Below are 27,795 nucleotides of genomic sequence, written 5' to 3' on the forward strand. Positions count from 1 at the left end.
AAGTCCAGGGACCACAGCTGAACGTTTCCACTTTATTGTCTGTAAACTCTTCTTTGGTAAACAAGACAAGGGACCCAAAGAGCAAAGGAGCACACCAAGGGAAGACACCAAGGCAGGGGCAGTGCCCCCACAGATGGGCACTCCGGGGAGACGGCTATACTGTTAGCACGGTGGCGGATGGAACCCGGGAGTCTGGGGTGGCTGGTGGCCTGGGGGGAGGCAGAGGGGAGCGAGAGGGAGAAGTCCACTCTGTTGGACATAGAAGCCTAAATCTGACAGTGAAGGAGCCCATGCATCACAGCGGAGAGAATTAGGGGAACTCCACCCACGCCCCCGCCTTCCTCCCACGCAGCCGGTGATGCACTTGGGGCAGAGAAGTCGGCTCAGCGAGAGCTGGGCTGGGCGGGGACCTGCAAGAGGCCACCCGCAGCCCATGCCCCATCCGTCTCTCCTCTCCTGCAGGCTGCAGGGGCAGGTGGAGGGGTGCTCGGGATCTCTGGGTCTGGGTAGAAGTGTCAGAGCAGCAGGGGAGGGGCGGGGGAGGTGCAGCCGCAGCCCCTGTCGCCCCTTTACACGGGTGGCTCGCTGCAGAGCACAATCTCCAGGTCCTTCCGGTACAGCTTTCCGGCCTCGGCCAAGGACATGACGCTCTTCCGGTAGTTGGTGAGCTGCTGGATGCTCATCTCCTAGGAGACACAGCCAGAGGGTGAGCGCGGGCTCAGGGGACGACCCCGACCAAACGATGCCCCCGTACATGCCAGCACACCTGTGCGAAGCTCTCTGTCACCTGATGCCAGCGCACCTGGCGTGGCGGGGGCTATGGAGTCAGACCGACCCGGGTTAAGCCCTCTCGCTTACTTGGCTGCATTGCTTTGGGGAAAGGAGTCACCCTTTCTGAGACTCGGCTGCCTCACCTGTAAAATGGGTACGCTAGTGGAACTTGCCTCACCCAGCTGTTAGGATTAGCTGAAGGCACAGCACCTGAGGCATGGCAAGCCCTGCGCACCATGGTAGCCGTGGTGCACGGTCTGGCTGTACTTTTCCATCTCACCGGGCTTCCACGCACTCAGAGCCGACCTGGGTCCCTGCAGGTGATGGCAAGAAGGCCAGGCAGAGTCCCCTGCTCCTGCCTTCAGGCCTCCTGACCACACTCCCCAAGCTTCCCCACTGAAACCAGGAACTCTAAATCCTGCCTCCTCCAGCAACGACACTCGCCAGCCTACTTCTTGTTCACTGGTTTCTTTCTTTCTTTTTTTATTTATTTGACAGGCAGAGTTAGACAGTGAGAGAGAGACAGAAAGGTCTTCCCTCCGCTGGTTCACTCCCCAAATGGCCGCTATGGCTGGTGCTGCACCGATCCGAAGCCAGGAGCCAGGTGCTTCTTCCTGGTCTCCCACGCGGGTGCAGGGCCCAAGCACTTGGGCCATCCTCCATTGCTCTCCCAGGCCACAGCAGAGAGCTGGCCTGGAAGAGGAGTAGCTGGGACTAGAACCCAGCACCCATATGGGATGCCGGCGCCGCAAGATTAACCAAGTGAGCCATGGCGCCGGCCCCCCTCTTGTTTACTGATTTCATGCAATCTTCAGGGGCCCCTAAGGCAGGGCACCCATGAACTTGTGCCCACAGTCTCAGGGAGAGGGAGGCCAGTGTTACAGAGGATGCCGCCTCCCGCTGCGCCTTGGCGTGGATGCACGCCGGGTGGTTCCTGTGTGGATACAAACAGCCTGTGGGGCTGAGACGCAGCGGGGCCAGCACAGGCGTGAAGATCTGAGCGTCTGTCTTTTCCTTCTCTTCCCTGCCCCCTCCGCCTCTGCTGCCTTCCTCCTCCTCCTCCTCCTCTTCCTCCTCCATTCTACTACTATTTATTTTCTTGCAGAGAAAATGCTGGACCGGTACTTTTTTAAAAAACACTTCCCCTCCCAGGCTTATGGGTCATTATTCCATGACACAAATGAGAAAACTGAAGCTTAAAAACTAAGAAATTCAAGGGTTGGCCCAACTCAGTGGCATAACTCTGCTCAGTCTCCCGTGGCCTGGAGTCCATCTGATCGCCTACCTGGTCACCTGTCCCCAGGCCCCTCTTGCTCAGTGATGGTCAGTCTTGATTTAGGACATCCGCTCTGGTGAGCAATGCCTGATTTTGTGCCACTACCTGGCCCAAGGATGCTTCGCAGCCACAGCGAGCTTTGGGGGACATCTTCCCCGATGGTGGGAAGTCTCCTAGAAGCATCAGCTAATTCTCAACATGGGGGTGCGCCCGAGCCATCTGCTACCCAATTAGAATTCAAGGAAGGGACCCCAGAGCTCATCTTGGAGCTTAACACGCCCACTGTGAAATGTGGCTGCAGGAGAGTGAACAGTGCGGAAAGAGGGGCTGCTTCCCCTCTCTGTCTAGAAGGTTCACTTGAACCCGGGGAGGGCTTTGGTGAGTGGCCATGGCCTCAGGCGCGCTGAGAAATGTGGAAGCTCAGTCCCGTCGGCCTGTCTCTGCAGGAGCCTCGAACTTTACCGCAGTCCATGGAAGCATCAAAAAGGAACAGGTCTCTGCTCGAGGGTTCCCAGCTCAGGCACTGCTGTGTCGTCAAGCCTCTCTCTCTCCCTTCTCTCAGAACCCAGGTACCCAGTCCGGAGCTTGGCACAGGTGGAAGGCTCACAGGTGAACAGCTTTATTTATTTTTGAAAGATCTATTCATTTATCCGAAAGTCAGAGCCACAGAGAGGCAGAGGCAGGCAGAGAGAGGTCTTCCATCTACTGGTTTACTCTCTAAATGGCCACAATGGCCAGAGCTGAGCTGATCCAAAGCCAAGAGCCAGGAGCTTCTTCCAGGACCCCCATGAGCATGCAGGGGCCCAGGGACCTGGTGCACCCTCCACTGCTTTCCCAGGCCATAGCAGAGAGCTGGATTGGAAGTGGAACAGCTGGGTCTCGAACCAGCGTCCATATGGGATGCCAGCATGGCAGGTGGTGGCTTTACCTGCTTCGCCACAGCGCCGGCCCCAAACAGCTTTATTGATATCCTCGTTCTGGAACCCTCAGAGTTGCTTCTGAACCCCAACTCCTGCATCTTTAACGTTTTCACATCTGGAGCCTGCCTGTGCAGCCACATGCCGATGTCCTTTGTGTTAATCAAGAAAGGGATTAACAAGTTCATGAGCAGGAATTCCAGGTCCCTCTGAGATTTAAGCCAGGCCTTCAGGGTTTGTCAGCCTCAGGGGCAAGCGAGGGCCTTGTGAAGACTAATTACGCTTCATCAATCCAATTGCAGTTAAGGATATTTTTCATGATGGTGGCCGACATTCCTGGGACACATAGAGGGTGCATAAGTAGTTTTCTTCTAGAATTTGGCGCCAGGAAAAACATTTGCTGCATTCAAACACCTGGGAGCACTTCCTTCTTCCTGCAAAGTGTTTGCTTCTTTACGGCTTATTTTCTGCCTCTTTCAGAAGAGCAATTGCAGGTAACATTAAAAAATAAATGTGGGCTGAAGTGCATGAGGGATGATATGCAGGACAGAGATAAAGAGGTCAGGAGACACTTGGAAAGGGAGACAGATAGACTCAGAGGCCGCAGTGAATTTTCTCCTGGAATTGAGCATTAAATTTAGCTCCTGCTTGGCAGCCAAGGCAGGCAGACAACTCAAGGAATTATAGAGCTTTCATCCTCTAATTAAAGAAAGCAGCAAAGCCATTTGCTCGGTGAAAGACAAGTTCCAGAGGTGCAGACAGACAGCTGCAGACTTGGTCTCCTGCTTGCTGTCCCAGCCGACCCCTCCCAGCCAGTGCACTTGGCTGAGCCCAACGGGGAGGGTCCCTGGGGTGTTCCCCAGAGCCAAGCCCCTGGCAAAACAATGGCATTCACTCCCTGCAAACCAGCAGGGGCTCCTCTTAGCCCCTTCCCCAACTTCCGCAGATTCCGCAGAATCCCTGTCCCCTCGCTCCTAACTTGGTCCCCGTGTAGACGATCTTTGTGATGTCGGCGGCCACGTGGCTGACACTTCCATGAGTCAGGCTGGGTCAAAACCCGCCTTTGCCCCCCTGCTGCCCAGCAGCCCAAGGATGGACGCGATGCATGTGTCCACAGGCGAGGGCTGGGTAAAGGAAGCATGGTCGATGGGCACAAGGCAGAGTGAGCCAGCTCCAAAGGGAAGGGCACCTTCAGGACAGGGTGCCAAGTGACGCCAGCCAGTCACCAAAGGATCGCGGGATTTCCCCACCCACGAGACACCCGGAGCAGTCCCAGTTAGAGGCAGAAAGTGGAGCAGTTGCCAGGAGGGCGGTAGGGGCGAGAGGGGAGTTGGTGTCTCGTGGGGTTTTGCAACATGAAGACGTCTGGGGGTACAGGGCGTGATGCTTACACGGCACTCGGAGCGTACGTAATGCCACTGAGTTGCGCAGTTAAAAATGAGTAAGAAGCTACAGTTTGTGTGAAATATATTTCAACAAAATTCAACACAAAAAGAATACTCACTCAATGGACCCAAGCCAGGAAGCAAAACCGAATGCCAAACCAAAGCGAATCACCCCACCACGGCCTTGTTACGGTGGCTCAGAGGGAGCAACATGCAGCGAGGCCCTGCCCTCCGCCGCCCTGGAGGAGCCCTCCCGTCCCCCAGACATGGCCCCCGCCCTCACCTTCTTGTTTTTCTCGTACAGATCCTTCAGGAGGGCGTCCAGCTCGTTCTCATCAATGTAGCCACTGCCGTCCTGGCGAGGGGCGGAGAGTCAGCTCAGAGCCCCGCGACAGGCCCGGCCACCCAGACCTGGCCTCGCGCTTCCCTCCACCCTCTCAGGGACGCAGGGACTCGCCTTCCTGCCGCTCTCAGAAGGTGTCTGGACCCTATAAGGACACAGCAACTCCCCGCTTCTCTCTCTACCTGGTAGGCAGTGCACGCCATGCACAGCCTTTCCCTGAGGTGTTTAAATTTGCACTGAAGATGCAAACGGGGTTCCAGAAGCATCTGGTTAGCTCCCTGAGTGTGTGTGTGTGTGGGGGGGGGGCTAACGTTCACTTCAACCCTTAGCGGAGCATTAGCGTCGCGAGGGCGGGGGAAGGCTCGGGTGAGCAAGGAGTCCTATCTCATGGCACCATCAGTGTCCCAGGCCAAAGCTGGCTCTAGTGTAGAATTATGATCTGACACCGGAACAGCACCCAGTGTCACCTGTCTTTGGGTCCCGATGATGTAATCACACCTTAGCTGAGAGCACAGCTCTCTTCCACTATTCTCCGCTGCACTTATGTTTTTTTCTTTTGAATTTTATTTAATTGAGAGGCAGAGAGAGAGAAACTTCAATCTGCTGGTTCACTCCCCAAATGCTCACAACTGTTAGGGCTGGGCCACAGCCAAAGCTGGGAGCTGGAAACTCAATGCAGGTCTGTCCCGTGGGTAGCAGGAACCCAGTCACTTGAGCCCAAATCGCTGCCTCCCAGGGTCTACCTCAACAGGAAGCTGGAATCAAGAGCCGGAGGCCAGTATCAAACCCAAGGACCGCGGGTGTGGGACGTGAGCATCTTAACTGGTGTCTCAATGACGGAGCCAAACAGCCGCCCCTCTGGCCTCGCTTTTGAGAAGCCGGGACCCTGGGCTGCACAGGCACAGACTGAGAACGACGTCTGTCTTCTCAGGCAGCCGAGGATCCTGCAGAATCACTCGGGCCACGCAGCCCCTCGGCAAAGCCCACTTCCCACTGTGGGTGCAGCCGAGCCATTCTGCCCGGGCTGGAGCGGGGACGGGGTCTCGGTCTTCTCCATCCCACACTGTGCTCCCTCTCACCTTGTCATAAAAGGTGAAGATCGCGTTGAACTCCTCCGAGGTCAGCTTCATGCCCTGTACCGGAGGAAGCCAAGGTTCCGAGTGTGGGAGTGGGTGCATGCCGGGGGGGAGGGGGCATGGGGAAGAAGGGAGGGTGGCAGCTGAGGCTCACAGAGGCGAGGGAAGGGAGGGGTGGAGAGAGCCAGGCGGCTCTTACCTGGAACTTAAGCAGGAAGTTTTCCTGTACAGGCAAGAGTCTGGGAAGAGAACGTTAGAGCAGGGGTCAGGAGCAGAGCACGGGCAAGGAGCCCCGCGGACCGCGGTGTCCGCGCCTGGCCTGGGGAAGTGACCTGGAGTGACCGGACAGTGCAGGGCAGAGGGGGATGGACCAAGTGGTGTTGGCGTCCCCAGTTCTGTGTGGCTTTGTCGCGAGCATCCCGACACCGGGACCTGTCCCATTCCCCGTCCCGTTCCCCGCGGACTGCTCTCAGTGCAGCGCGGGGGGGTCTCGTCAGGAGTGGTGCTGGGTGCGAGGGCGGGCGCTTACCGGGACATCTCCGACAGGCCCAGTTTGCCATCTCCGTTCAAGTCAAACATCCGGAGCTGCAGGGAGAGGGAGCGGGGCTGGGGTTTCTTTGACCTTCCTCGTAGGGAAACATTGCCTGCCATCTTCCTTCCCCTGGCAGCCAGGGGCTCCTGTCAGCCCCCACCCTCCGGGAGGGGGTGCAGCAGAGGGTCCCTCTTGCTGCTGTGTCCCCTTTGCAGGGACTGTGGTGGCTGCTACGCCGCAGGCCAGCACCCAGGGCTACCTTTCTCCGAGTTTTTTTTTCCCTTTCTTGGAGCTGCAGAGGTTGCCATGGAAACAGACGCTCCCCAGTCTCCTAAGGGCTCAGGAGTCAGGTCAGTGGGAGCCTCAGAGAGCAGGTGTATGGCGGGGAGGGGGGGGCCTGCCATTGTGTCCCTTTCTGCTGACTGCCACCACCCGGGCCTGGAGAGTCTGCCCAAGGAGCCCCGCCCAACTGGGTCCCGGCGGCACGGGGCCCACGGCCTGTACCCGCGGGGCCGAGGCGCACTCCCGCCCACTCACTATGGTGTGGGTGTATTCCTGGAGCTTGGCTTCGTCGTACGGCCGGTTGGCCTTCTTCAGCAGGTCAGACAGGAATCCCTAGAAGACAAAAGGCCACTCCAGGACAGGCTCGTTCGTTCAGCCCCGCAGTCACTCACTCTCCTGGTCATTCAGTCCCTGTGGTTCTGAGCTCTGCCAACGACAGGGCTCCTGTCCATCATAGCTCCCTGGCCCTGTGACCCTCGTGAGTGACCGTGAAGGCCTCAGGTCACCTTTGGGTGCTATCTTCTCCCCCTCCCCGAAAACAGGTAGCAGAGCCTGGGCTGCCTTCTCAGAGTCCAGGATACGGGGCTCAGAAGTGCCTGGGGTCACTGGTTGGCCAGAGGAGTCTGGGGGTGAATGGACCAGCCAGGAGGCCCACCTTTGGGAGCCACCTCGCAGGTGCCTGTCCCGGGCCCTGAGGTGCCAAGGGCTGTGGTTTGGGTGAGCTCTGTGGCCTTGCAATGCCACATGGCTGATTTCACACAAATCCAACAATTCAGAGCCGGCTTGAGCATTCCTAAGCAGAGCGCAAACTCACACCCCTCGTCCCAACTCTCCTTCCTCCCCAAGTTCCTACACCCACTGCCAGCTCTGGCCTCGGGCTCCTTCTCAGCGCCCGCCATACCCTTCCCAAGGCCCATCCTACCTTGAGCTCGTTGGCTTCGATGTAGCCGCTTCTGTCTGTGTCGTACTTCCGCCAAGCCTGCAATGGGAAATGTCACATCAACACCTACACAGCTCCCCGCCCTGCCTGTGGATTGACACCCTGGATCTTGGTATTTAGAATGCTATAGTGGGTGGGGTCACAGAGGTGGGGTAGCCCAGTCCCTTCAAAGTCCCAGAGGAGGAAATTAGGGCCAATGTCTTGGTCAAGGTCGTACAGAGAAGGAGAAAAACTGCTTGGACAGGAGTCCCTACCCTAACTTGGTACAGGCCTAGGTCTTTCTTCGGATAATCTTTAACCAGGGTTGATGCTTCTTCCTATGGCGTTAGCCAGGCAGCTTCCACCAGGGCTAGCACGAGGGACTAGTAGCTTTTGCTACTGCTCTGGAATCTTCTCAGACTCTCGCTGGGGGCAGGGAAGAGCCCTCTGGAAGGGGCAGGAAGAGGCTGTGGGAATGCTTCAGCATGCTGCCCACTCCAGGAGGTATATGGCGCCACGTCGAATGACGAAGCAGAACTGAAAGTGGACGCGGCTCTTTGTAGACGACCCCAAAGCCACTCCCCTACTTTCCCGATTTTAAAAGCACCGCCATCTTGTTTTTTTGGAAATCACCCATCTCCCACTCTCAGACCACGTGGTTCCAGGGCGACTGGCCCCATCTCCAGAAGTAGACTTACGACCCAAGCCTGGGAGACACAGGAACACGCCTCCCTGGGTCCCACCTACAGTGGTTCTGGGCTCTGATCTGAGTCCCGGTTGTTTAGTGCTTGTGTTGGATTCCTGGGAGGAGCCGGGGCACAGCCTGCTGACACAGCACCTGGGGTCTGTATCTCTTTGATGGAGAGAGAGAGTTTAAGCAGGGACGTGGGTCTGACCACCACCTTCCCCTCTGTTCTGGCCACCTGGGCAGGGGCAGGCACTGCTACATATGCCAAGGAAGGAAAAATAGTAGCCGTGGGTTTAAGATGTCCATAAATCCTCCACCTCCTTTCCCCTTGCTGGAACACGGGCTGAACTTAGTAACTCTCTTCTCCCGCGCGCAGTGTGGCAGATAGGCCGCTGGGTGGCTTCTGACACTAGGCCATAAAAGGTTCTGAGACTTCCTTCTGGTTCTGTCTTGGATCACTGGCTCCGCAGGAAGCTGGCTGCCACGGTGCAGGGATACTGAAGCAGCTCCGTGGGAAGGCCCACGTAGTAACCGACCGCACCTTCCTGCCGACAAGTGCGCCATCTTGGAAACATGCCCTCTATCCCCATTGGGACCTTCAAATGACAGTAGCCAAGCTGGCATCTTGACCATGACCTCACGAGAGGCCCTGAGCCGGAACCACCCACCTAAGCTATTTTCAGATTCCCGAGCACAGCCAGTGTGAGATAATAAATGTCTACTGCTTTGGGCTGCCCAATTTTGGGGGTAATTTCTTATACTGCCAGACCTACAGTAACCAATGGAAGGATGCTTCAAATAATTCATGGGAAACAGAATTAAAAGATACGTTTGGTGCAAACGGTTTTTTTTTTAAATCGTGCATAGTTTTTTCTTTAATATCCATTTTCATGAATTTTTGGAATAGCCCTCATATGCACGGATTTCAGAATGTTTTGCATGCAATAAGCTCATTTTTACTCCCATTTTTCATGAGTATTTTGGAATCCGTTGGTGCCCAGCAGTGCGTGGCTTTTCTGACCTCTGCATCGCATCTCCACCCCATGCGCCCTTTCTTGCCAGGACGGCTGGAGTTCACGGGTATTTCAGGATCTTCGCAGCAGCACACGAGGCTGTGGAACTGCCACGCCTCATCAGCGCCAGGGCTCAGGATTTCCTGTGTCCAGATTTTTTTGTTTTCCCCTAAGTTCTGAGCAAATCCCTGTAAGGGAGTAGACTTACACCACAATTTGGGTAGACGGTATTTGATTACAAGCATGCTTTTCTCTGAAGAGAAAATGCCTTGGGATCCATCAAAATCTTCCTTCCAGGGACAGGCGCTTGGTGCAGAGGTTAGGGTATCACTCAGGGTATACGCACCTCATGTCGCACCTCATGTCGGGCTGCCCGGGTTCGAGTCCTGGCTCTGCTCCCAATTCCAGGTTCCTGCTGACGCACACCCCGGGAGACAGCAGGTGATGGGTCAAGTAGTTGAAGCCCCCATTGGGTCACAAAGGAGACCCAGACTGGCTTCCTGGCTCCTGGTGTCAGCCTGGCCCAGTTGGTGCTGTTGTGGGCATTTGGAGAGTGAACTTGCGGATGGGAGAGCTCTTTCTCTCTGTCTGCCTGTTTCTCTGTCTCTGTCTCTCTGCCTTTCAAGTGAATGAATGAATGAATGAATGAAACAGTCCTTCCTGTGCCCAGAAAGCTTCCCTTGAACAGGCTTCCAAACAGGACTGCACCAGCCACCTGCGCGTACTTAGCGCATTGAGCTCTTCTAGGTTGAGCCTGGACTGAGAAAAGATACAGAAGAACCCCAGGAGTGTGAAAGGGGGACAGGGGGACCCCAGTCCTCACACAGCACAGCAGCCAGAGGCTGCTTCCCCAGTGACCAGGCCAGCGGCTCTGAGTCCCCCCTGCCTAGGCCCACCCCATGCGGATGCTGGCTCCGGGGCGCCCCTCCAGCCCACCCTCCTATGTGTCCCTTATTCTCCTCCCATTCAAGGAAAAAGTTCAAGAGACCCGGGCTTTATGAAATCTCACAAAGAAATCCTGAGGCGTCCCTAAAATTAGACGTTGTGCTGGGCTGTGGGCAGGGAGCCCGCGGGAGGTTTCCTGTCTCCCGTGGGGATAACAAGGCGCGAAGGGACGGCCCCAGCAGGGATGGCCTGTCTGCGAGGGGCCCCGGGGTGCTGGCTTTGCTGTGGAGCTGAGGCTTGGAGGGATGAAGGTGAACTAGAAGCGGCACTGTGTCAACCACACACACAGAGAAACCGGCAGTGGTCGTGAGAGAGAGGGACCGCGCAGGGGAGAGGAACCTGGCGCTTTGTACTCCTCCTGAAGCATTTCCATGCCCTGCGAAAGACCCTCATCCCTGCGGGGCAGAGGCCGGTTTGTGGTGCTTCCTCACCAGGAAGGGAGGGGGCTGGGACCCCTGTTCTGTAGGCGCGACGCTCGCACCAGAAGTACCCGACTGCTCACCTGACCCCAGCAAGCAAGAGGCCAAGAATGGAAGCCAGAATGCCAATCGCCGGCCCGTGGAATCCTGCCCTTTCGGAAAAAAGTGGAGCAAGTCCTTTAAAGCGCCACACACTTACATCCATTTCCACTGCTGGGGCTGTGGGGACGACTCTTCCACCCTGGGAGCTGGTTCTTTCCCACCGACCGCCTGCCCACGAGGGAACTCACGGCCAGGTGGGGTTCTGGACTCACTCTTCGGTGGCTTTGCGCAGCGGAGTGTGAGAGGCGTGTGCACGGTCGGAAACGGATCTCACCTGATGACCGGCAACCGAGCCACGTGGAAGGCCGGCCATGATTTATGAGAGCGGCAGTTGTGCGGTGGGGACTGGCTAAGGGCCGTGTGCACGGAGTGGCTCAGGTGCACAGTCCCAGAAACATGGCACGACATAGCTGGGAGCTTGGTGGACGGCAGGATTAGTAATACATTGGGTCAAACCATATGGAGTTTCCAGGTTTCTGAGTGACCTCAAAGAGTTCAATCTATTGGCTGAATATTATTCAGAAGACAGTGCGTTTAAATGTTCTATTTCACATGCGATCTCAAAGAATTTCTACTGCAAAGAAGGCAAGACCCATTTTAACGTGGGGCTACGGAGCCCAGACCACGAAGCTCAGACCTGCAAGACACTGGAGACTGGACTCCTCACGGGCTTTCCTGGCTTGACTGATGTATTCGAAAGGCAGAGAGAGACAGACAGACGGCCAGGCAGAGACCTTCCATCCCCAAATGCACACACACACTGGTGGGGGCTGAAGCGAGGCACTCAATCCGGGTCTCTCACGTGAGTGGGGGGACTAAGGGCCTGAGCCATCACCTGCTGCATCCCGGTGCACATTACTAATACAGGAAGCTGCACTTTGAAGCCAACTGGAACTCGAACCAGGCACTCCAGTATGGGATGTGAGCGTCCCACACAGCGACCTGATCCCTGTGCCTGCCCCTTTCTTGACTTTAGAATGGTACCCATGCCTTTTTTCCCAAGCCTGCTCCTCAGAACTCTGACTGCAGGGGACATAAGCGTCCCTGGGTGCTGGGACACCCCAGGGCCACGGTGCGTGAAGCAGGTGTCTCTGCTGCAGCATTTCTCAGAGTGTGCATCAGCAGAAACCCGCAGCAAATCCTCCAGTGGGAGATGCGTTTCCCAAATGTCCTTGACCCAAGCTTACTTGTCAGCCTCTTCCCCACACTTTAAACGTGCACCCACGTCACCCAGGGAGCTTGTTAGGATGTGCACTCTGATCTTGTGGGTCTGGGAACCCGACTCTATGGCAAGCACCCGCGGGTACTGATGCTGCCAGTCCACCCCCAGAGCTCTCAGGGGCTTAGCATTTCCCGGGACCACGCCCAGACATCTGCGTGAGCCTGGCTCTGAACCCAGGAGGAGGGCGGGTCCCAGCGTGCAGCGTGCAGGCAGCCCCTGGCCTCACCTCCATAAACTCGGCGCTGGAGCCCACGTGCTGTCTGAAGCACAGCAGGAAGTTCTCTTCAGTCGGGAGGATCTGCGCCAGCTGGGGAGATAGGGAGAGCGACACCCGCGTTGCAGAGCGGACCCGCAAAGGGAAGACGCGTGCTCTGAGAAGCGCCAGTGGTCCTTACAGTAGCCAGGGACAGGGGCACCGGGCTCAACGCAGTGCTTAAGAGATGGTTCCGGTCATCTGAAATCCTACAGAATGTGAAGGGAGCTAAGGAGAGCGAGGGCCACCAGGGCTGAGGTGGCGGAGTGTGGCAGCAGGAACCTCTGGAGGGCGACAGAAAAGCTGCGTCTTGATGTGGTGGTGCCTGCGTGGTCTAAAATCCACACTCAGGGAACTCTACATGAACGCTGCTTATTGCACGTAGACTAATACCTCGGTGACCCCATTTTCAGAGATGCAAGTACGCTTGTCCAGCAGACATTGCAGGCTGCTCAGCCCAGCTGGCCTCCCCTCCCACCTTCTCATGCTCCCGGAATCTTTGGGTCACAGGCAAATCCCGAGTAAGGCAGCTCCGTGAGCTCATCCCATTCCCCTGGCCGGTGACGGGGAGGCATGGGACCCAGTCTCGCCAATGCAACAGGAGGGAGGGACTGCTAAGGGCGCTCCTGGGAAAGAAACCTTTCGGCCACAGGACATTTGCATGTGACACCTGGGACTGCTGTGGCCACCTTGCTACCAGGCTTAGAGGGAAGGTGTTCGGGGGGCAGAGGACAGAACCAAGAGGTCTATAGAGAAATGAAGCTGGAGCCCTGGCCTCTTTGACCTGGAGCCAACCCTACTCATGTCCTTTCTCGCTAGGAGCCTCTCCTGGCTGAAGACTGGAGTCGCTGAACCACAACCCATGGGCCAATGAAGTTTTACTACAACATGCCCATGTCTGGTCATTAACTTACTGCCTCTGCCGGCTTTTCTGCTACAAGAGCGGAGCTGAATCTTTATACAAAATCTCTGATCTTTATATAATCTAATCTCTGTTGCACTGAGTTGGAGTTTTCTGAGATTTGCAGCCTGAGCATCGTAAGGTCTCCTCTTGCTGCGTCTCCCAGGCGCTCATGAGCTAGGCAGCTGTGCCACCCCTCCGAGGCTGTGAAGGTTGACTGCTCACGGCTGCCCCCTGCAGGACAACAGCAGAGCTCTCCCACTGGAATCTGGGTCAGGTTTTATGGGGATGTCTGAGCTAAGGCGGCATCCCTAGCGGTACACTTCCTGGGGGAGCTGTGGCCCAATTTATGAGCCTCCATCATCTTTCTTGACCTGATCCTGTCTCCCTTCCCACCTTCTCATGCTCCCAGAATCTTTGGGGTCACAGGCGAATCCTGAGTAAGGATTTCCTTGATCCTGGAATGCAAACTGCCCATGAGAGTGTTTGATATGATTATGTCTTCACTATCTTATGTAAGGGAGGGAGAGTGTATGCGTGTGTATGCATGTATGAATGATGTGTACTAAGGATGTATACATTGTATGTGGTACGTCTGAATGTGTAAACCACCTATGTAATCCGTGTGGTTCTATACACACACAGGCTGGGTTCATCACGCCTTTGCAGCACCCCAAGGGCACTTCAGGCTTCTGCCCCTGTCTTAGGCCACTGTCGCTTCATTTTCCTTTGGGGGACACACAGGGAAAGCGCCACCTGTCCTCGGTGGTCAGCGCAAGTGCTGGGGGCAGGGGCGTCAAGGTTCCGGGGCGGGCGACGGCACGCATGCGCCCGGGAGAAGCGCGGGGCGTGGGCACAGCCAGCCGCACAGCGCTCACCTCTGCCATCTCGATCTTGCCGTCCGCGTTCTTGTCGTACTTGTGCATGAACTCCTTCATCTTCTCCCCGAAGCTGTCGCTCTTGGACATCTGTGGGAAGGAGGAGGGGGCACGGCTTGCTGCTGCCTGGCACGCGGAGCACGGAGCTCCTCCCACCTCCAGGCCATGGCCCGTCCATCCGGGCCAGCTCTGCCTCTGCTTCACCGTCCCGATGCCTTCTGGGTGGCTGGGTGCTTCCCAGGACTGGGCCAAGGAAAATTCTAGCAACGCTGAGAATCTTTTCTTAGTCTCTTTTATTACTTTGTACCTTTGTGACTGGTTTCAATTTGCCAACACTTACCTCTTACATATCTATGTATGGGCAGTATACGTCCAGGGGTTTTTCACATACGTGGTCTGAAACTACGAGGCTAGTGGCCTCTCAGTTTTACATGAAGCCAGGGTGAAGTGACTTCTCTCCAGGTCATCCAGGTAGCGTGGCCCGATGGGAAACCCTGGCTCCTGCTTCCAAGGCCCCGTCCTTCCTGTCTGGGGACCTGGCCTGCACAGCTGGTGAGATCGTCATCACCAGACTTGAAAACCACCCGGTGCCGTCTGAAGGCAGCCACGACTAAGGGAGGGGTTGTAGGTTTGCCGCGCTCTGTCAGTTCATTGCACTCCACCTGGCCCGCGAGCCCAGACCCAGTTTGGGAGTCTGGGCTTTCCGTGCTTCGGGCTTTGTCGTTCTAGTAACGGGGGCTGGAGAGGGAACAGCTGCTGCGCGAACCCATGAACCCCACCCGCCTCTCCTGGGAGCTTGCACTTTCACCTCCTTCGTTTTGGGGAGCCCCTGACCCAGGAGCTCTCCAGTGCGTCTGTGACTCCTCTCCCACCGGCTCCCTAAGGAGTTGCTAATAAGCAGTAGATTGGCCGACAGACATGTGGCTGGGGAGGGTGGAGAGCTGGGCAGAGGACCTGAGGCAGCTGGAGGAAGCCAGTGGGCCTGCCCAGGGCTCCCAGAGCTGCACACAGGGACCACACAGACTCAGGTTTAGCAAATGCAGCAGTGTCAGGTTGGCCCCGGGGTGGGGGGGTGGGGGAGGCAGCATTCTGATCACAAAGTGCCTGGGGCACGCTCTGGAGTCTCCTGGAGCAGTCGCGATGGCTGTGACACCCCCATGAATGAGCCGGTCAGGACCACTGGCTCCGAGCAATCCTGTTTTCCTCTGGGTCCGTGCTGAGGATCCCAGCCTTTGTTGCTTCTCCTCTGAGAACGACTCTGCTGTCCCCCAGCCAGGCGACACTTGACAATGTCTGGAGACGCTCAAAGGAGGGTGCCAGTGGCATCCCAGGGAGAGATCTGGGGACGCTGCTGAACATCCGACAGGGCACAGGACAGCCCCCACCCTTCCCGACACTGAACTGTTTGGTCCAAGAATTGACAGATGCCCACGGAATCTGCAGGATGGTTGAGAAACTCTGGTCTGGAACAAAGGCATGCGAGACTGCCCGGCCATCCAATCTCGAGTCGTGATCCCTCGCAGCCTCCAGGGAGGCTGTGGACGTCACCAGTGGGGGGAAGATAACATTTATACCGTATATACTGTATATGCCAACACAGTCATGAAATTTTGCAGTTTGGGGGAGTTCATAACTCCTTGTACCCTTTCACGAACGCCCCTCAATCCCCGACACCCAAAGATATTGAGGCAGTGTTCTCTTAAGTGGATAGTACAATTTTTTTTGATCCATACAAATAAAATTCTAAGTGTCAAGACCAGAGATCTCAGCCCTGCAGGTGGGATGCCTTAACTTAGGACAGGCAGCGTCCATCAAGACCCCGGGGATCCCCAACAATGCAAGGGGCGGGGCTTACCATGCCAGAGCCTTTTCTTGCCTTCTCCAGCTCTTGGAAAAAGTTCTCTAGCTCTTTACCTTCAATATAGCCGTTTCCTACAAAGGCAAACAAACAGATCAACCTTGGAGCTTGTAGTAAGACCAACAGGAGTGGGCCAGAACTTCTCCCCACTGGTCTGCAGGCAGGCTGCTGGGCCAGCCTTGTTGGAGGGCCAGGGTTTGTCCTCAGGGCATCTGCGCCATAGACACCCCAGGGGCTCATGGGAGTGTGTGCTTGGGAAATGCATTAGGCAGCTGCGGTATCCTGGGCCGGGCCAGCAGGGGTGAGAGGAAGCTGGGGGCGGGGCTCCCTGTCAGGCCGATCCAGGCAAGCACTTTATGCAGAGGTCTGATGGGAGACAAGTCATCAGTGACAAGGCTTTTCAGCAGGTCAGAGGCAGAAGTTGGGTCCCTGAGGTTCAGAAGGTGGACTGAGCTGAAGGGTCCTCCGGAACCCATGTCCACCTGGAACCTTGCAATGTGACCTGGTTTGGACATAAGGTCTTTGCAGATGATGGGTTAGGGCGGCTCCTGACTCCCGTGACTGGTGCTGTCACAAGGAGGCCCTGTGAAGACACACAGACACGGGCAGCAGGCCCCGTGATGATGGAGACAGAGACCGCAATGACACGTCCCCAAGCAAGGGATGTCCCGAGTCGCCAGCCAGCATCAGGAGCTGGGCGAGAGACACGGGCCAGATTCTCCCCCAGGGCCCCAGCAGGAACCCAGCCAACTGACTCCTGCACTTCCCACTGCCAGACTCCAGAGCTGGGAGAGAATAAATTTCCATCCTGTTAGGTTACCTGGTTTGTGCACTTTGTCGTGGAAGTCTTAGGAAATGAACGCAGAGGGCACAGTGATAAAAGAACGGCCGGGCGTCTGTCCTGTGGCATGGGGACACCTGAGACTTGGTTCCAGGAACTAAGGGGAGGGGGAGGCAGCCCACTGCACAGCAAGGAAGGGTGAGAGCTTTGAGGTCTGTGCTAAAACACCTCGTTCTGCTCTACTTACCCAACCGTGCGACTGTGATTTTACCCATGCATCTGCCAAATGGGTTATTATGATTAAATGGGGTTTTACACGTAAAGCCCATCACACTCCATTACGTGTGCACCACAAATGCTGATATCGCTTGGGTCCAGTGCCCAGAACCCGTGCACACAATGGGAATGAGCTTGAGGAAAAAGTGCAGCGCTCAGGACCAGACGCCAGGGTCAAAGCCTGACCCCAAGGCAGATCACACGGGGGGTGGAGGTCTTTTCGGTTCTTACAAGGGCAGAGCTGAGTCCACGGCCAAGGTCACCGGTCTGCCCTGGACGGGGAGGTGGGACTCACACGGGGCCACCGCGGTGCTTCCCACACTGTGCTGCACATTGGCATCCCCTGGGCGTCTCCAGACTGTGGCTGCCCGACTCCCACCTCCAGACGTTCTGATGTGATGGGTCTGGGGTATGAACCAAGCATCACATAGAGATTTTAAAGCTCTCCAGGCGATGTCCGTGCCCCACGAACTTTGGAAACCCTAGCGTAAAGGCACGTTTCAAAACCGGTCTAAAGCGGCTGAGCAAGGTCCCCCAGATGGTCAACTTGAGCAGGAAAGGGGGATGGAGTTTTCTTCAAGGGCAAACGGAATTACAAACTTGACAAAAAACAAGACAAAACAAAACAAAACAAAAAAACCACCAGAAGGGAGCATTTATCCTGGTCTCTGGGGAGTGTGGGATGCGAGGAAGGAGGGGATGGGAAGATCTCCCCTCCCTCTCTCCCAGCGCCCCTGAGACGTTACATTTCTGAAATAACCTCAGAGGAACCCTCCAGTGGAGAGGAGGCCGCCATAAATATTGAATGGAGAGAATCACATGAGATAAATTATGGATTTCCGTCTGCACAGAAAGGATGTGACTGCCACGCCGAGGGGGCGGGGCTTGAGCTTCCTTTATTCCTGGGATGAGGGGGTCATCCTTCTTCTAGGGTGCTCTGCAAAGTGGAATTTTACAGGCCACTGGGGTAGGGATGAGGGAGTGTTGGGAAGAGGGCGTCATAGTCCAGGAGGCAGCGGTCTTGCTGGGTGCTGGGGCTGGGGCAGCTTTCGCTCCCTGGCCACTCCTGCAGTGATCCGGGCATTCTCCCCGTGCTTGGGTGCCATTTCCTCTTGCCTGGGAAGGCAGTCACTCCCTTGTCCCGGAGCCTTTGTGGAGTCAGGCGGGGCATGGGAAGCGCAGATCTGCGGAGCTCTGGGTCTGTCTGCGGCTTGCAGTAGCCTGAGGCTGGGCGGGAGGTGGGGCTCAGAGCAGGCACCCCGACTCAACGAAGCAGAGGCCACCGGGCTGGGCCCTGAGCCAGCCCTGGGCAGACACCCGGGTGAGTGTGTCTGTTTCAGGAGCGGCTGAGAGGAACTCGGGGTGAGGGAGGCAGTCTTGATATGGACAGGCAGGGAGCTGGGAGACGAAGAAGCCCGAAAGATTGCCAGCAGCCTCCAAGCTCCAGCCCCGCACTGCCACTTCCGTGCCCTCCCAACATGGCAGCAGGCTGGGCACCGCCACCTGCATCCTGCGCCTGCGCCTCGCTTCCCATCATGCACAGCTCCCCGTGAGGGCCACGTGTGTGCAGCAGCGCCACGTGGGGGCGCCAGGACCGCCCTGGAACCGGAAGCGGGCGGTACTTAAGCCCCGCCCAAACCCACGCCTGCACGCACGTCTGACAGCAATCCTGTTTTCCTGATGTCTCCTCGAATTCTTTGATGCATAGAGATGAGCCTGGAATAAGCCCCGCCAGGCACCCTGCTGCCCACCACAGTATGATGTTTCTTCTTATTTAGAAAAAACTTATTTATTTTACTTGCGAGGCAGAGAGAGAGAGAGTGCGAGCGAGCGAGCGAGCTGTCCCTCCATCACTGGTTCAACCCGCCAATGCCCCAGACCGGAGCTGGAAAAGGCGGGAACCATGAACTCCATCCAGGTCTCCCACGTGGGTGGCAGGGACGCAGTTTCTTGAGTCGTCATGGCCACCTCTCAGGGTGCAGGAACTGGGAGCGAGCCAGGACTTGAACCCAGACACTGCTGCGGGGGCACGCGTGGCAAGCAGAGCCTTAGCCAGCACCAATTGCCTGCCTCATGCCGTGTGTCAAAGAGCAGCCTCCACTGAGCTCCGAGCGGCGCACCCCCCCCCCCCCCCCCCGCGGCTGTGCGGGGTCGGTTTCTTGCCCAGGCCCCAGAAGGCTCCCCAGCCCCTTCAGTTGCTGTTTCGGGAGTGGCAGAGCGACAGGCCCCTCTGGCTGGGGCACCAACACCTGCTTGTTGTTTCTTCCCCTATCAAATGGGGATTCCCGCCAGCTGCCGGGAAGGCTACATGGGAGAAGAGTCCATGGACAGTGCTGGCCCACAGCGAGGCTCAAAGCCCACCTAGGTCTAGGCGGGTGTCTCTGCCGCTGTCCCTGCTGGGAAGGCTTTGGCCTTGGGCTGCCTGCTTCAGCTTGGGCAGGTGGTGGTGGTGGTGGGGGTGCTGGCAGAGGGAGGCCACAGCAGGGCCAGCACTGAGCTATGCTCTTGAAACTGCAGGAAGCAGAAAAGCCCAGAGCGGTAAAATCACCTTTTGCTTGTTTTTTTTTTTTTTTTTTTTTTTTTTTTTCTGGGACTTGGCAAGCGAAGGTATTTATTTTTGCACTGTCTTGTTCTAGAAAGGCTTGAAGATGGTTCAGCAGCTTCCTGAACCTCAGATGATCCGCCGGCGCCCAGTCGTGTCAGGTGTCTCTGCACCCCAGCGACTCCCTGACAGGCACAGCACGCTTGCCCTCGTTCCCGGCCCCAGGAAGGATCTGGGGCCTCTCTGGGTGCTGTGAGGAAGACGAGGATGACCAAGACACAGCCCCTGCCTCCCAAGGGGTCACAGGCTCTCAGTCCCGCGGGCCCCAGCCCGGCGGGAGCAGCGCCTTCCTGGTGCCAGAACAGAAGGTGAGCGACCTGCTCAGGGTCCCCCGGCGAGGCAGGCCGGAGCCGGGGCGTCCTGGCCCCAATCCAGGTCCGCTCATTCCTCCCCTCGTCCATTCAGCAATTACTGTGCACCTCTCCTGTGCAACCTGGACGGGACGGGCAGGGCAGGCCTTCCTGGGAGGCCCCAGGCACTGGGCAGACGGGAGGGGGAAGGAGCGATGCTGGAGGCAGGGAGAGGGGCCAGGGGCTGGGGCCGTGACCCGGAGAAAGGAACCCCCAACCCACCCCCCGAACCCGGCTTGAGCAGCCTGGGCAGCAGGAGGCACCCCGGCTGGCCATGTCCCCTGCACTGCTAGGAATCCCCCCCTGCTCTCTGTGCACCCCAGTAACGGGAAGAGATGTGGCTCAATGCAACAGGTCTCCACCGGAGGCAGCCGGTGTGCAGCTGAAGGCAGACAGGGAGGGGTGGGGGGGAAATGAGCACACAGGAGGGCGTTCCCACTGTGTGTGTGAGTGTACATGAGTGTGTGAATGTGTGTGTGAGCGTGTGAGTGTATGAGTGAATGTGTGACCGTGTGTGTGTGTGAGGTGTAAGTGTGTGTGAGTAGGGGTGTGTGTGTGAGAGAGGGGTGTGTGTGAGCATGTGTTTGTGAGAGGTGTGTATGTGAGCCTGTGAATGTGTGTGTGAGTGAATGTGTGACTGTGTGTGTGTGAGAGGTGTGTGTGAGAGGTGTGTGTGTGTGAGAGGTGTGAGTAGGTGTATGTGTGTGAGAGAGGGGTGTGTGTGAGCATGTGTTTGTGAGAGGTGCATGTGTGAGCCTGTGAATGTGTGTGTGAGCGTGTGAGTGTGAGTGAATGTGTGACCATGTGTGTGTGTGAGAGGTGTGTGTGTGTGAGCCTGTGAATGTGTGTGTGAGCGTGTGTGTGAGAGGTATTGTGTGAGCCTGTGAATGTGTGTGTGTGAGCATGTGAGTGTATGAGTGAATGTGTGACCGTGTGTGTGTGTGTGAGGTGTGTGTGTGAGCCTGTGAATGTGTGTGTGAGCATGTGTGTGTGAGAGGTGTGTGTGTGTGAGTGTGTGTGAGAGGTGTGTGTGTTTTGTTGCTTTGGTTTCCCATCCGTCGCCAGGAGGCCCATGGTTGGAGGCTGGGGCAGAGGACAGGTTGGCCAGCCTCCTAGGAAGGACCTGAGCACTGGCCGGGGGACTGGGAACTGCTCTTCCTGTGACCCCCTTACAGGGGGCGGGGTGACTGGCCACCAAGCACATCCCATGCAGACAAGCATGGATAGGGATGCGGTTACCATAGTAACGTCACTCCTAACCTTATCAAACCACATCCTGTGCGTATTAGGGAGAGGGGCTGGCTGGGAGCCAGGGACCGGCATCCTTTCTTGGTCCACAGTTCCTCCCCACCACCGTGCCTCCGTTTCCCCGAATTTAAAGTGAGACAACACTTCTTTCCCATGATCTGTCCCCTTGACTCAAGGATGCTCTGCCCCACGGAGGGAGGCCTGCTGCTCTCTGCTTGCCTCTCCCCAGGGTTTGCATTTGCAGCTTCTCTACGAGCTGAACAGTGAGAGGTACCTGAGCAACAGGCGCAAGGCTGCCCCCAGCTCTGTGACTGCCTGTGTGACGCCGAGCGGGCTCAACCTCCCGTGCCTCTGCTTCCGTGGCTGTGAAACGGGCAAAACTACAGATGCCCGGAACCCTCTCGGCCTCTCTTTATAGTCAGAGCACCCGCAGGAAATGCTGGGAACGCACTCTGGAAGCGCACAAGCTCACGTCAGTGGGGGCGTCGTCTTGATTCTCTTGAGGTCCTCTGATCCACCCCTGGCTCCAAACCTCTCCACCCAGAGTGTCCAGCACTACCGATTTTTTTGAGCATGGGTTTTAGCCCAGGTTGCGCAGTAGGATCACCCAGGGAGCCTTTGCCGGGGCCCCACGCCCGGAGCTTTGGATTTAACAGGCAGCTCGGGATGTCTTCCCAGCCCTTGGGGTGAAGCTTGTGAGCCGCCTGCCAGCAGCACACCACCAACCTCACAGTGCGTAAAAACTACCTGGGATCTTAACCAAGATGAGGACTCTGAGTTGGTAGGTCTGGGGCACGGCGTGAGGGCTCGCTGTCCCAGTGTGGTCTGCGGCCAGTGGCGCCGGAATTCCCTGGGAGCTTCTTAGCAATGCAGAGTGCCAGGCCCCGCCCCCTGGGGTGGGACCCAGCACCCTGCTTTATCACACAGCCTGGTCTTCGCCACGCTGAGATCTGAGACCTGCACAGCAGCAGCACCACGTGCAAGCTCGTTGGAAATGCAGATTCTCAGGTCCTGCCCAGGACCCTACTGAACCCCCATCCCTGGGGCCAGGGCCCCAAGCCCCATGTTTTAGCAGCAAGTCTGAGAGCCCCTGGCCTGCCTGGGCATCCTGTCCCTTTAGTTCACCCCTCTGGGGTCACCTATGGGAGAAGCTGCGGTGTTGCCTGCTTCCTGGTTAGGCCCCACCAGGAAGCGTCCACAGGCCAGGCCACCCGGCTGTCTGGAGTTCAAGTCTATCAGGCCTCATGCTCGAGCATCCTCTAGGAGGGCCAAATTCCACCTTTGGGGCAGGAACTTGGCTTTAGCAAGCTTTGCCCAATGCCAGTCCCGCCTTGCAGGGAACACACTCTTTGGGGAGAGCTGCCCATTTCCCAACTCCTCTGCCCCACCCCCACCCCCAGCTATGCCAGGCAAACGCATGCCAGTTTCCTATGCAGCTTAGAGGGAGGTTAAAGGGGCAGGCGATGTGGCCAGGCAGCCAAAGAGGCCTGGGCTGGCACCTGCCAGGAGCACTCCTCTGTATGTCTTAGTGTTGATCTCTTTCTCTCTTTCTCTCTCTCTCTCTCTCTTTCTTTCTCTCTCTCTCTCTCTCTCTCTCTCTCTCTCTCTCTCTCTCTCTCTCTCTCTCACATACACACACACTCACACACACACACTCCCTCCCAGCAGCTCCTAGGAAAAAGGAATTCAGCCCACAGTGAACAGCTGCTGGATGGCGGTTTGGACACTGAGGTTTCCATCTGTGCCTCTGGGCTGCACTGCCTCTGGAGGTGGCTGGGGAGCTAGGCTGCTGCCCCTGAACCTGCGGACATCTGGCAGCCTAGTGCTGGGCTGAGACCCGGGCGTGGGGGAGGCCAGAAGGCCTGGGCAGATTGGGCGAGAGCGGGGACAGCAAAGAGCCAGCGAGGAGGGGAGAGGGCCCCCAGCGAGGCCTCTGGCGGGACTGGGTTGGGGCGGGAGGAGGGCGCATGATGCAATCGCCAGGAGGACGCCAGTCGGCGGGGCCAGGCAGCAGAGGCCCTGTTCTTGGAGAGCCTCGTGCCCGCTCTATTAATTCTGGCTCCCTGGGTATTGTATAGATTTCCCGAGGGGTCTCCCAAGCCCTGGGAACCTCCCCAAGACTCAGCTTGCAAAAGCACTGAGGCCTGCTGTGTGTGTGTGTGTGTGTGTGTGTGTGTGTGTGTGTGTGTTGGGGATAAACAAGATGAGCTAGGCGGGGAAGTCGGAGCAGCTGGGCTGGTGGCTCCCTGGGCAAAGTGGGGTGCAGGGTTCATCTTGCGTGTGTGTGTCCCAGCCCTAGCTCTGGTCACAGACCCAGCCATTGCCCTTGGCTGGCACAGCTTAAGGGCCAGGGCAGGGCACTCCATACCAAAGGGCAAACCCTGGCAGCTGGGGGTGGAGGGGGGACTTAGTCCCAGGGCCACCTGAGGTGCGGCAGGGGGCTGCTCCCAGGGAGCCTGTAATGCGACATCACGCCCCGGGAGACTCCCAGTGTGCAGACCCCCAGGGAGTCACTAGCAGGGGAAAAGAGAGCCCTCCTCCAGCAGCCGTAATCTCGGTTCTCCGCACCAGGCCCTGCCGATGCCAACGGGCCCGGAACCAGGCATTCTTATAAACCCGGCTCACCGTATAAGCAGCCCAGCGACCCTGCATGGTAACTGTGGCAGCACGTAGGTCAACACTGAATGTAGCCCGGCCTGTCTTCCAAGGGCCCCACCGAGTGTTCCTGTGCCAGGGGCCCAGGTATCTACCAGCCTCTGGGAGGCGCTCTCGCTCCAGCTCTGCTCCCCTTCCTCCCCACCAGGCACACAACTTCAGCAGCCAGTGCTCTGGGACAGCCTGTTTGGTCCTCTCTCCCCCCACCCCCGATCTGGCCAGCAGTCCTCAGTGGAACATGGGTTTGGAGGCCACTTCCGTTAGGACCACTGGGGTCAGGAGGACAGGGAGGGGCAGACTGAGCGGAGCTCGTGGTGGTCGTTCCTGTCGCTCCTTTTCTAGAGGCTCACACAGACAAAGGGCAAGGCGTGGCCCCGTGGAAGGCCTGCTGACCCCCTGACTTCCTGGGCCAGGTGCAGGTGGACAGGCCCTGGCAGAGTCGGGCGCGCTCCTGCACCAGGAGATCCACAGGGTTTTCTGGGAGCTCACAGAATGTGCACTATAACGAAGCAGCGCCTGCCTGTCCATCTTTTGTGCCCAAATCAGCGTATCTTGTAATTCCATTTTCCCAAGAACTTTCTGAAGGCCCTCCCGCATGTACTTCCACTGGGGGAGGGGAGGCACCTATAAAGTTATGTTTCACATCTTGTGTTGCTGACTGCACAGGGAATACAAGCTCCCGGGAGCTTTCGCCAGTATAGGAATTAACCCAGAAAGTGCAAGAAAATCCCCCTTAATGCTAACACTCCGTCTCTCTCTTCCTGGCTGCATAATATTCCATCAAAGAGAAGCCCATCTTTTGCCTGGCAAAGCACATTTCCCTGCCGATTTTCAGTATCCCAAAAGAATCCTGCGATGGACTTCTTGTTCATGTAACTTTTTAATGTCACGACTGCATGGGTGTTTCTGGGTAGGAGGAAGTCTTGGGAGCTGTGGGATCCCTACTGCTTCCTGGGAATGTCTGCTTGCCTCGCATCCTGCACTGAGTTCCTTCCAAGGGGATAGCAAAGGCCAGGGCGGCTGCGTCCTGAGCCGCAGCATGGCCCCCCAGCAAGACAGGAAGCTGGGAAGAACCACACCGAGAGGGCGGTGTGCGCTCGGAGTGGGGCGTCCCCTCTGCTGCCTGGGTCTGGCAGAGCAAGTACCCAACATGGAAGTGGCCGGGAAGCAATGCAAGGACAGCCTCGGACATGTGAAATCATGTAGGGCCCACTCAGAGCACAGAGGTGACGGGAAGGAGCCCCAGGCCGCACTGTGGTCACAGGGTGGGCCCACCTCGCCTCTGCCAGTGACAGACGGCCTGGGAACCTGTCCCAAGGCAGGCAGACTCCGTGGGGTGTGCAGGGCATTAGGAGGCCGCCTCCTGCCTCCTCCGGCTTTGCTGTGTGATCTTGCAAAAGACGTTTGCTTCTCTGAGCCCCAGGGCCCTCTCTCCAAACACCTGCTCCTGCCTTTCTCTACCACAAGGCTAATTTTGAAAATATCCTACCTCTTTGGGGAAAAGCCACAAGGACAATGGCTCTTCCTCCCGTTTCAGGGAGGGTTAGAGCCCTTCCCTCCCACCCCCTCCTGGGCTCCAGCTTTCTCCTAAGGTCCCCTTGGCTTTGTTTATTCTGAGGGTCTGAAAAGGGCAGGGAGGCGGCTCTTGCTCCCTAGTGCCTGCGACTAATTGGGTTCGGGCGCGCTCTCTCCAGGGACCTGGCAGGCCGCACAGGAGAGCTCTCCTGGGGTCCTGGCGGGGGGTGGGGGGGTAAGAGAGAGGCCCAGACAGGGCCAGGAGTGTCTCAGGTGGTGAGGTGTGGGCCACACCTGGCGCCTTTGGGGGTTCAGGAGGAGAGGGTGGGGCAAGGAGGAAGGACCGGCATGGAGGCACGAAGCCCAGCTGGGGACCCTGCAGTGGGATCCCAGGCACCTCCCTTCTGGCCCTGCCTGGTCTTTTGCCCTCCTTGCCTGCCTTCTGCTAGGTCCCGGGTCCTGCCTGGCGCTGGTGACTCACAGGGGGCAGTGAGAAGCCTCATGGACAGGGACCAAGAAACCAGCATTGATCTGCGCCCTTCTTACAGGTGCGGGGCGGGGGTGGCAGGCAGGGGTGCTGCAGCTGCAGGGGTGCTGTGGGGGGGGTAGCCGTGCCCCAGCCAAGCCAAGGACCCTCTTCTGCAGTTGAGAAAGACCCATCCGTCACCTCTGCGCTGGACTGGGGGCGAGTGGGGATTTACACCTGTCGCCATGAAAGACCCCTCTTCCTGCCCACACAGGTGTCCAGAAACCCGAGTGGAGAAGTAAACACTACAGGGAGCCAGCCCCCATGAACTTGCTACATGACCTCAGGTGCGTCACTCTGTGTCTGTGCCCTCACCTGCATGGGGGGGCGGTGCTCAGGGTCTCCCAGCAGCCTCACGGCCAGGGATGAAGAAGGCGTGACTGTTCTGAGCAGTACCACGCCTGGGATAAACGTAAGGACGTGCTCGCTTGTGGAGGGCGCTATTGGTTGTCCCCAGAGCAGCGCAAAGTGGAGATGTGGAGTCCTGTGTTTAGAGCTGACTCATCTGCGAGCAGGCCCGTGGTGTAACCTTGGCCACTTGGTAACTTTCCTTGAATCGGCAAGTCTCCGGTGCGGATAAACTGGCAGGAGCATCCTCAGGGGATGTGCGTGTACCTGGAATTCTAAGAGGCTGCATTCCTTTCATAGCCCTTCCACCACAGGGGTGTCAGGGCACGGGCCAGGGACCGGAAGTACCCCCTCCCCAGCCCCATTTGGCGGATTTAACCACCCACCCCCTCCTTTGTGGGCTGGTCAGGATCCTAAACCAGGTGTCCAGATAGCTCACTCTCAACTTCAGCCACAGACATTAACCCCTGCCTGCCCACGGCACTGTGGGCACAGGGTGTCAACCTCCCAGCCAGGCCTCCCACCCAGGTGAGGGAGGGGGAGGGGGAGGAATGGAGCGCACCCTTGCTTCCCACCTCCACCCGACATCCCTGCCGCCACCCCAGGAGAAACACCTGGAGCCACCACCCTGCCCATGCATCTGAGATGCCAGAAAAAAATCAGATTTTTTTTTTTTGAACGATGGAGACAATGTCTCTAGCTATGACGGAAGCTTCTAACGGGGCTGAGGGTGGGCTCCCGCTATGCCTGAATCAGACCCCCACAGACGCCTGGATCCCAACCCTGGGAGCTGCCGCCGAAGCTCACGGGGTCTGGCCCTGGTCTTCTGGTTGACTCCATGTCAAGCCTACACACAGAGCATGGGGCCGGTCCCGGGGGGGGGGGGGCACGGACGCACCTAGGATCATCACCCCCAGGGAATCCTGCCCCGCCACAGGCGCTGCCGCTGCCACTGGGGAGCCCACATGCCCATGGGGATGGGAAACGGACCCAGGAAACCCAGGAGTGCTCAAGCCCCCAGATGCCAGTCTGCGCTCCTGCCCCCAGCCTCCCGGCTTGGAGAGGCCAAGGGTCTCTCCCCTGCAGGATGCCACTAATCGGGCATTCAGCAAAAAGGGGAGGCGAGGAAAGAAACCAGTGGGCTTGCTGAGACCTGTGGCTGCAGCAGGCGAAGGCAGGAAGTTACCTTGGAGGGAAATGTGGGCAAGGCGGCCAGGGGAGGGCGCGAGGGGTGGCGGCGCTTTTCGACCCTGACCTCCTCTCCGGGAAGGTTCGGACTTGCAGAGAACCAGGCTGCAAAAGCGGGTGGGTTCTGCGTTGTCGTTCGGGTCAGGGAACAAAAGTTCCTGACAGTTGAGACCAAAGCAGCCGGACGCCGCCCGAACGCAAGACGCCCAGCCGCGCAGGCTCCGCGCCCAGGTAGCCCCGCGGGCCCCACACGCGCGCACCTGGCCGCCTGCAGCCAGGCCCCCGCCCCTCCGCCGCCGGTCCCCTCCCCGCGCGCCAGTGGGCGCAGAAGTTGGGCGCTCCACTGACCGTCTGCGTCAAAGTGCTTCCAGATTTCCAGGAACTGGGACGCCGTCAGCTCGGCCAGGTGCAGGTAAGGGGGCTGCTGCTGCGGGCCAGCCATGGCGAGCTGCTCGGAGACCTGGACAGAACCTCGCTCCGCTCGCGTCGGCTCGGCGCTGGCACTCGCACCGCGCTGCGCGCCACG

General features: G+C 57.9%; 1 protein-coding gene across 1 annotated transcript; it reads right to left on the bottom strand.

Annotated features, from left to right (window-relative positions):
* Positions 1-18: 18 nt before the first annotated feature.
* On the bottom strand, positions 19-27,795 carry CALB2 (calbindin 2). The gene is made up of 11 exons (XM_002711709.5): positions 27,618-27,795; positions 15,778-15,854; positions 13,923-14,012; positions 12,117-12,197; positions 7,505-7,561; positions 6,838-6,915; positions 6,298-6,353; positions 5,968-6,007; positions 5,772-5,825; positions 4,633-4,704; positions 19-686 (listed from the first exon to the last, which is right to left on the bottom strand). The coding sequence occupies exons 1-11, from the start codon at positions 27,709-27,711 to the stop codon at positions 570-572; spliced, it is 816 nt and encodes a 271-aa protein (XP_002711755.1). The 5' UTR covers positions 27,712-27,795; the 3' UTR covers positions 19-569.

This window comes from Oryctolagus cuniculus, chromosome 18 (genome assembly GCF_964237555.1).
Source record: "Oryctolagus cuniculus chromosome 18, mOryCun1.1, whole genome shotgun sequence".
Classification (NCBI taxonomy): domain Eukaryota; kingdom Metazoa; phylum Chordata; class Mammalia; order Lagomorpha; family Leporidae; genus Oryctolagus; species Oryctolagus cuniculus.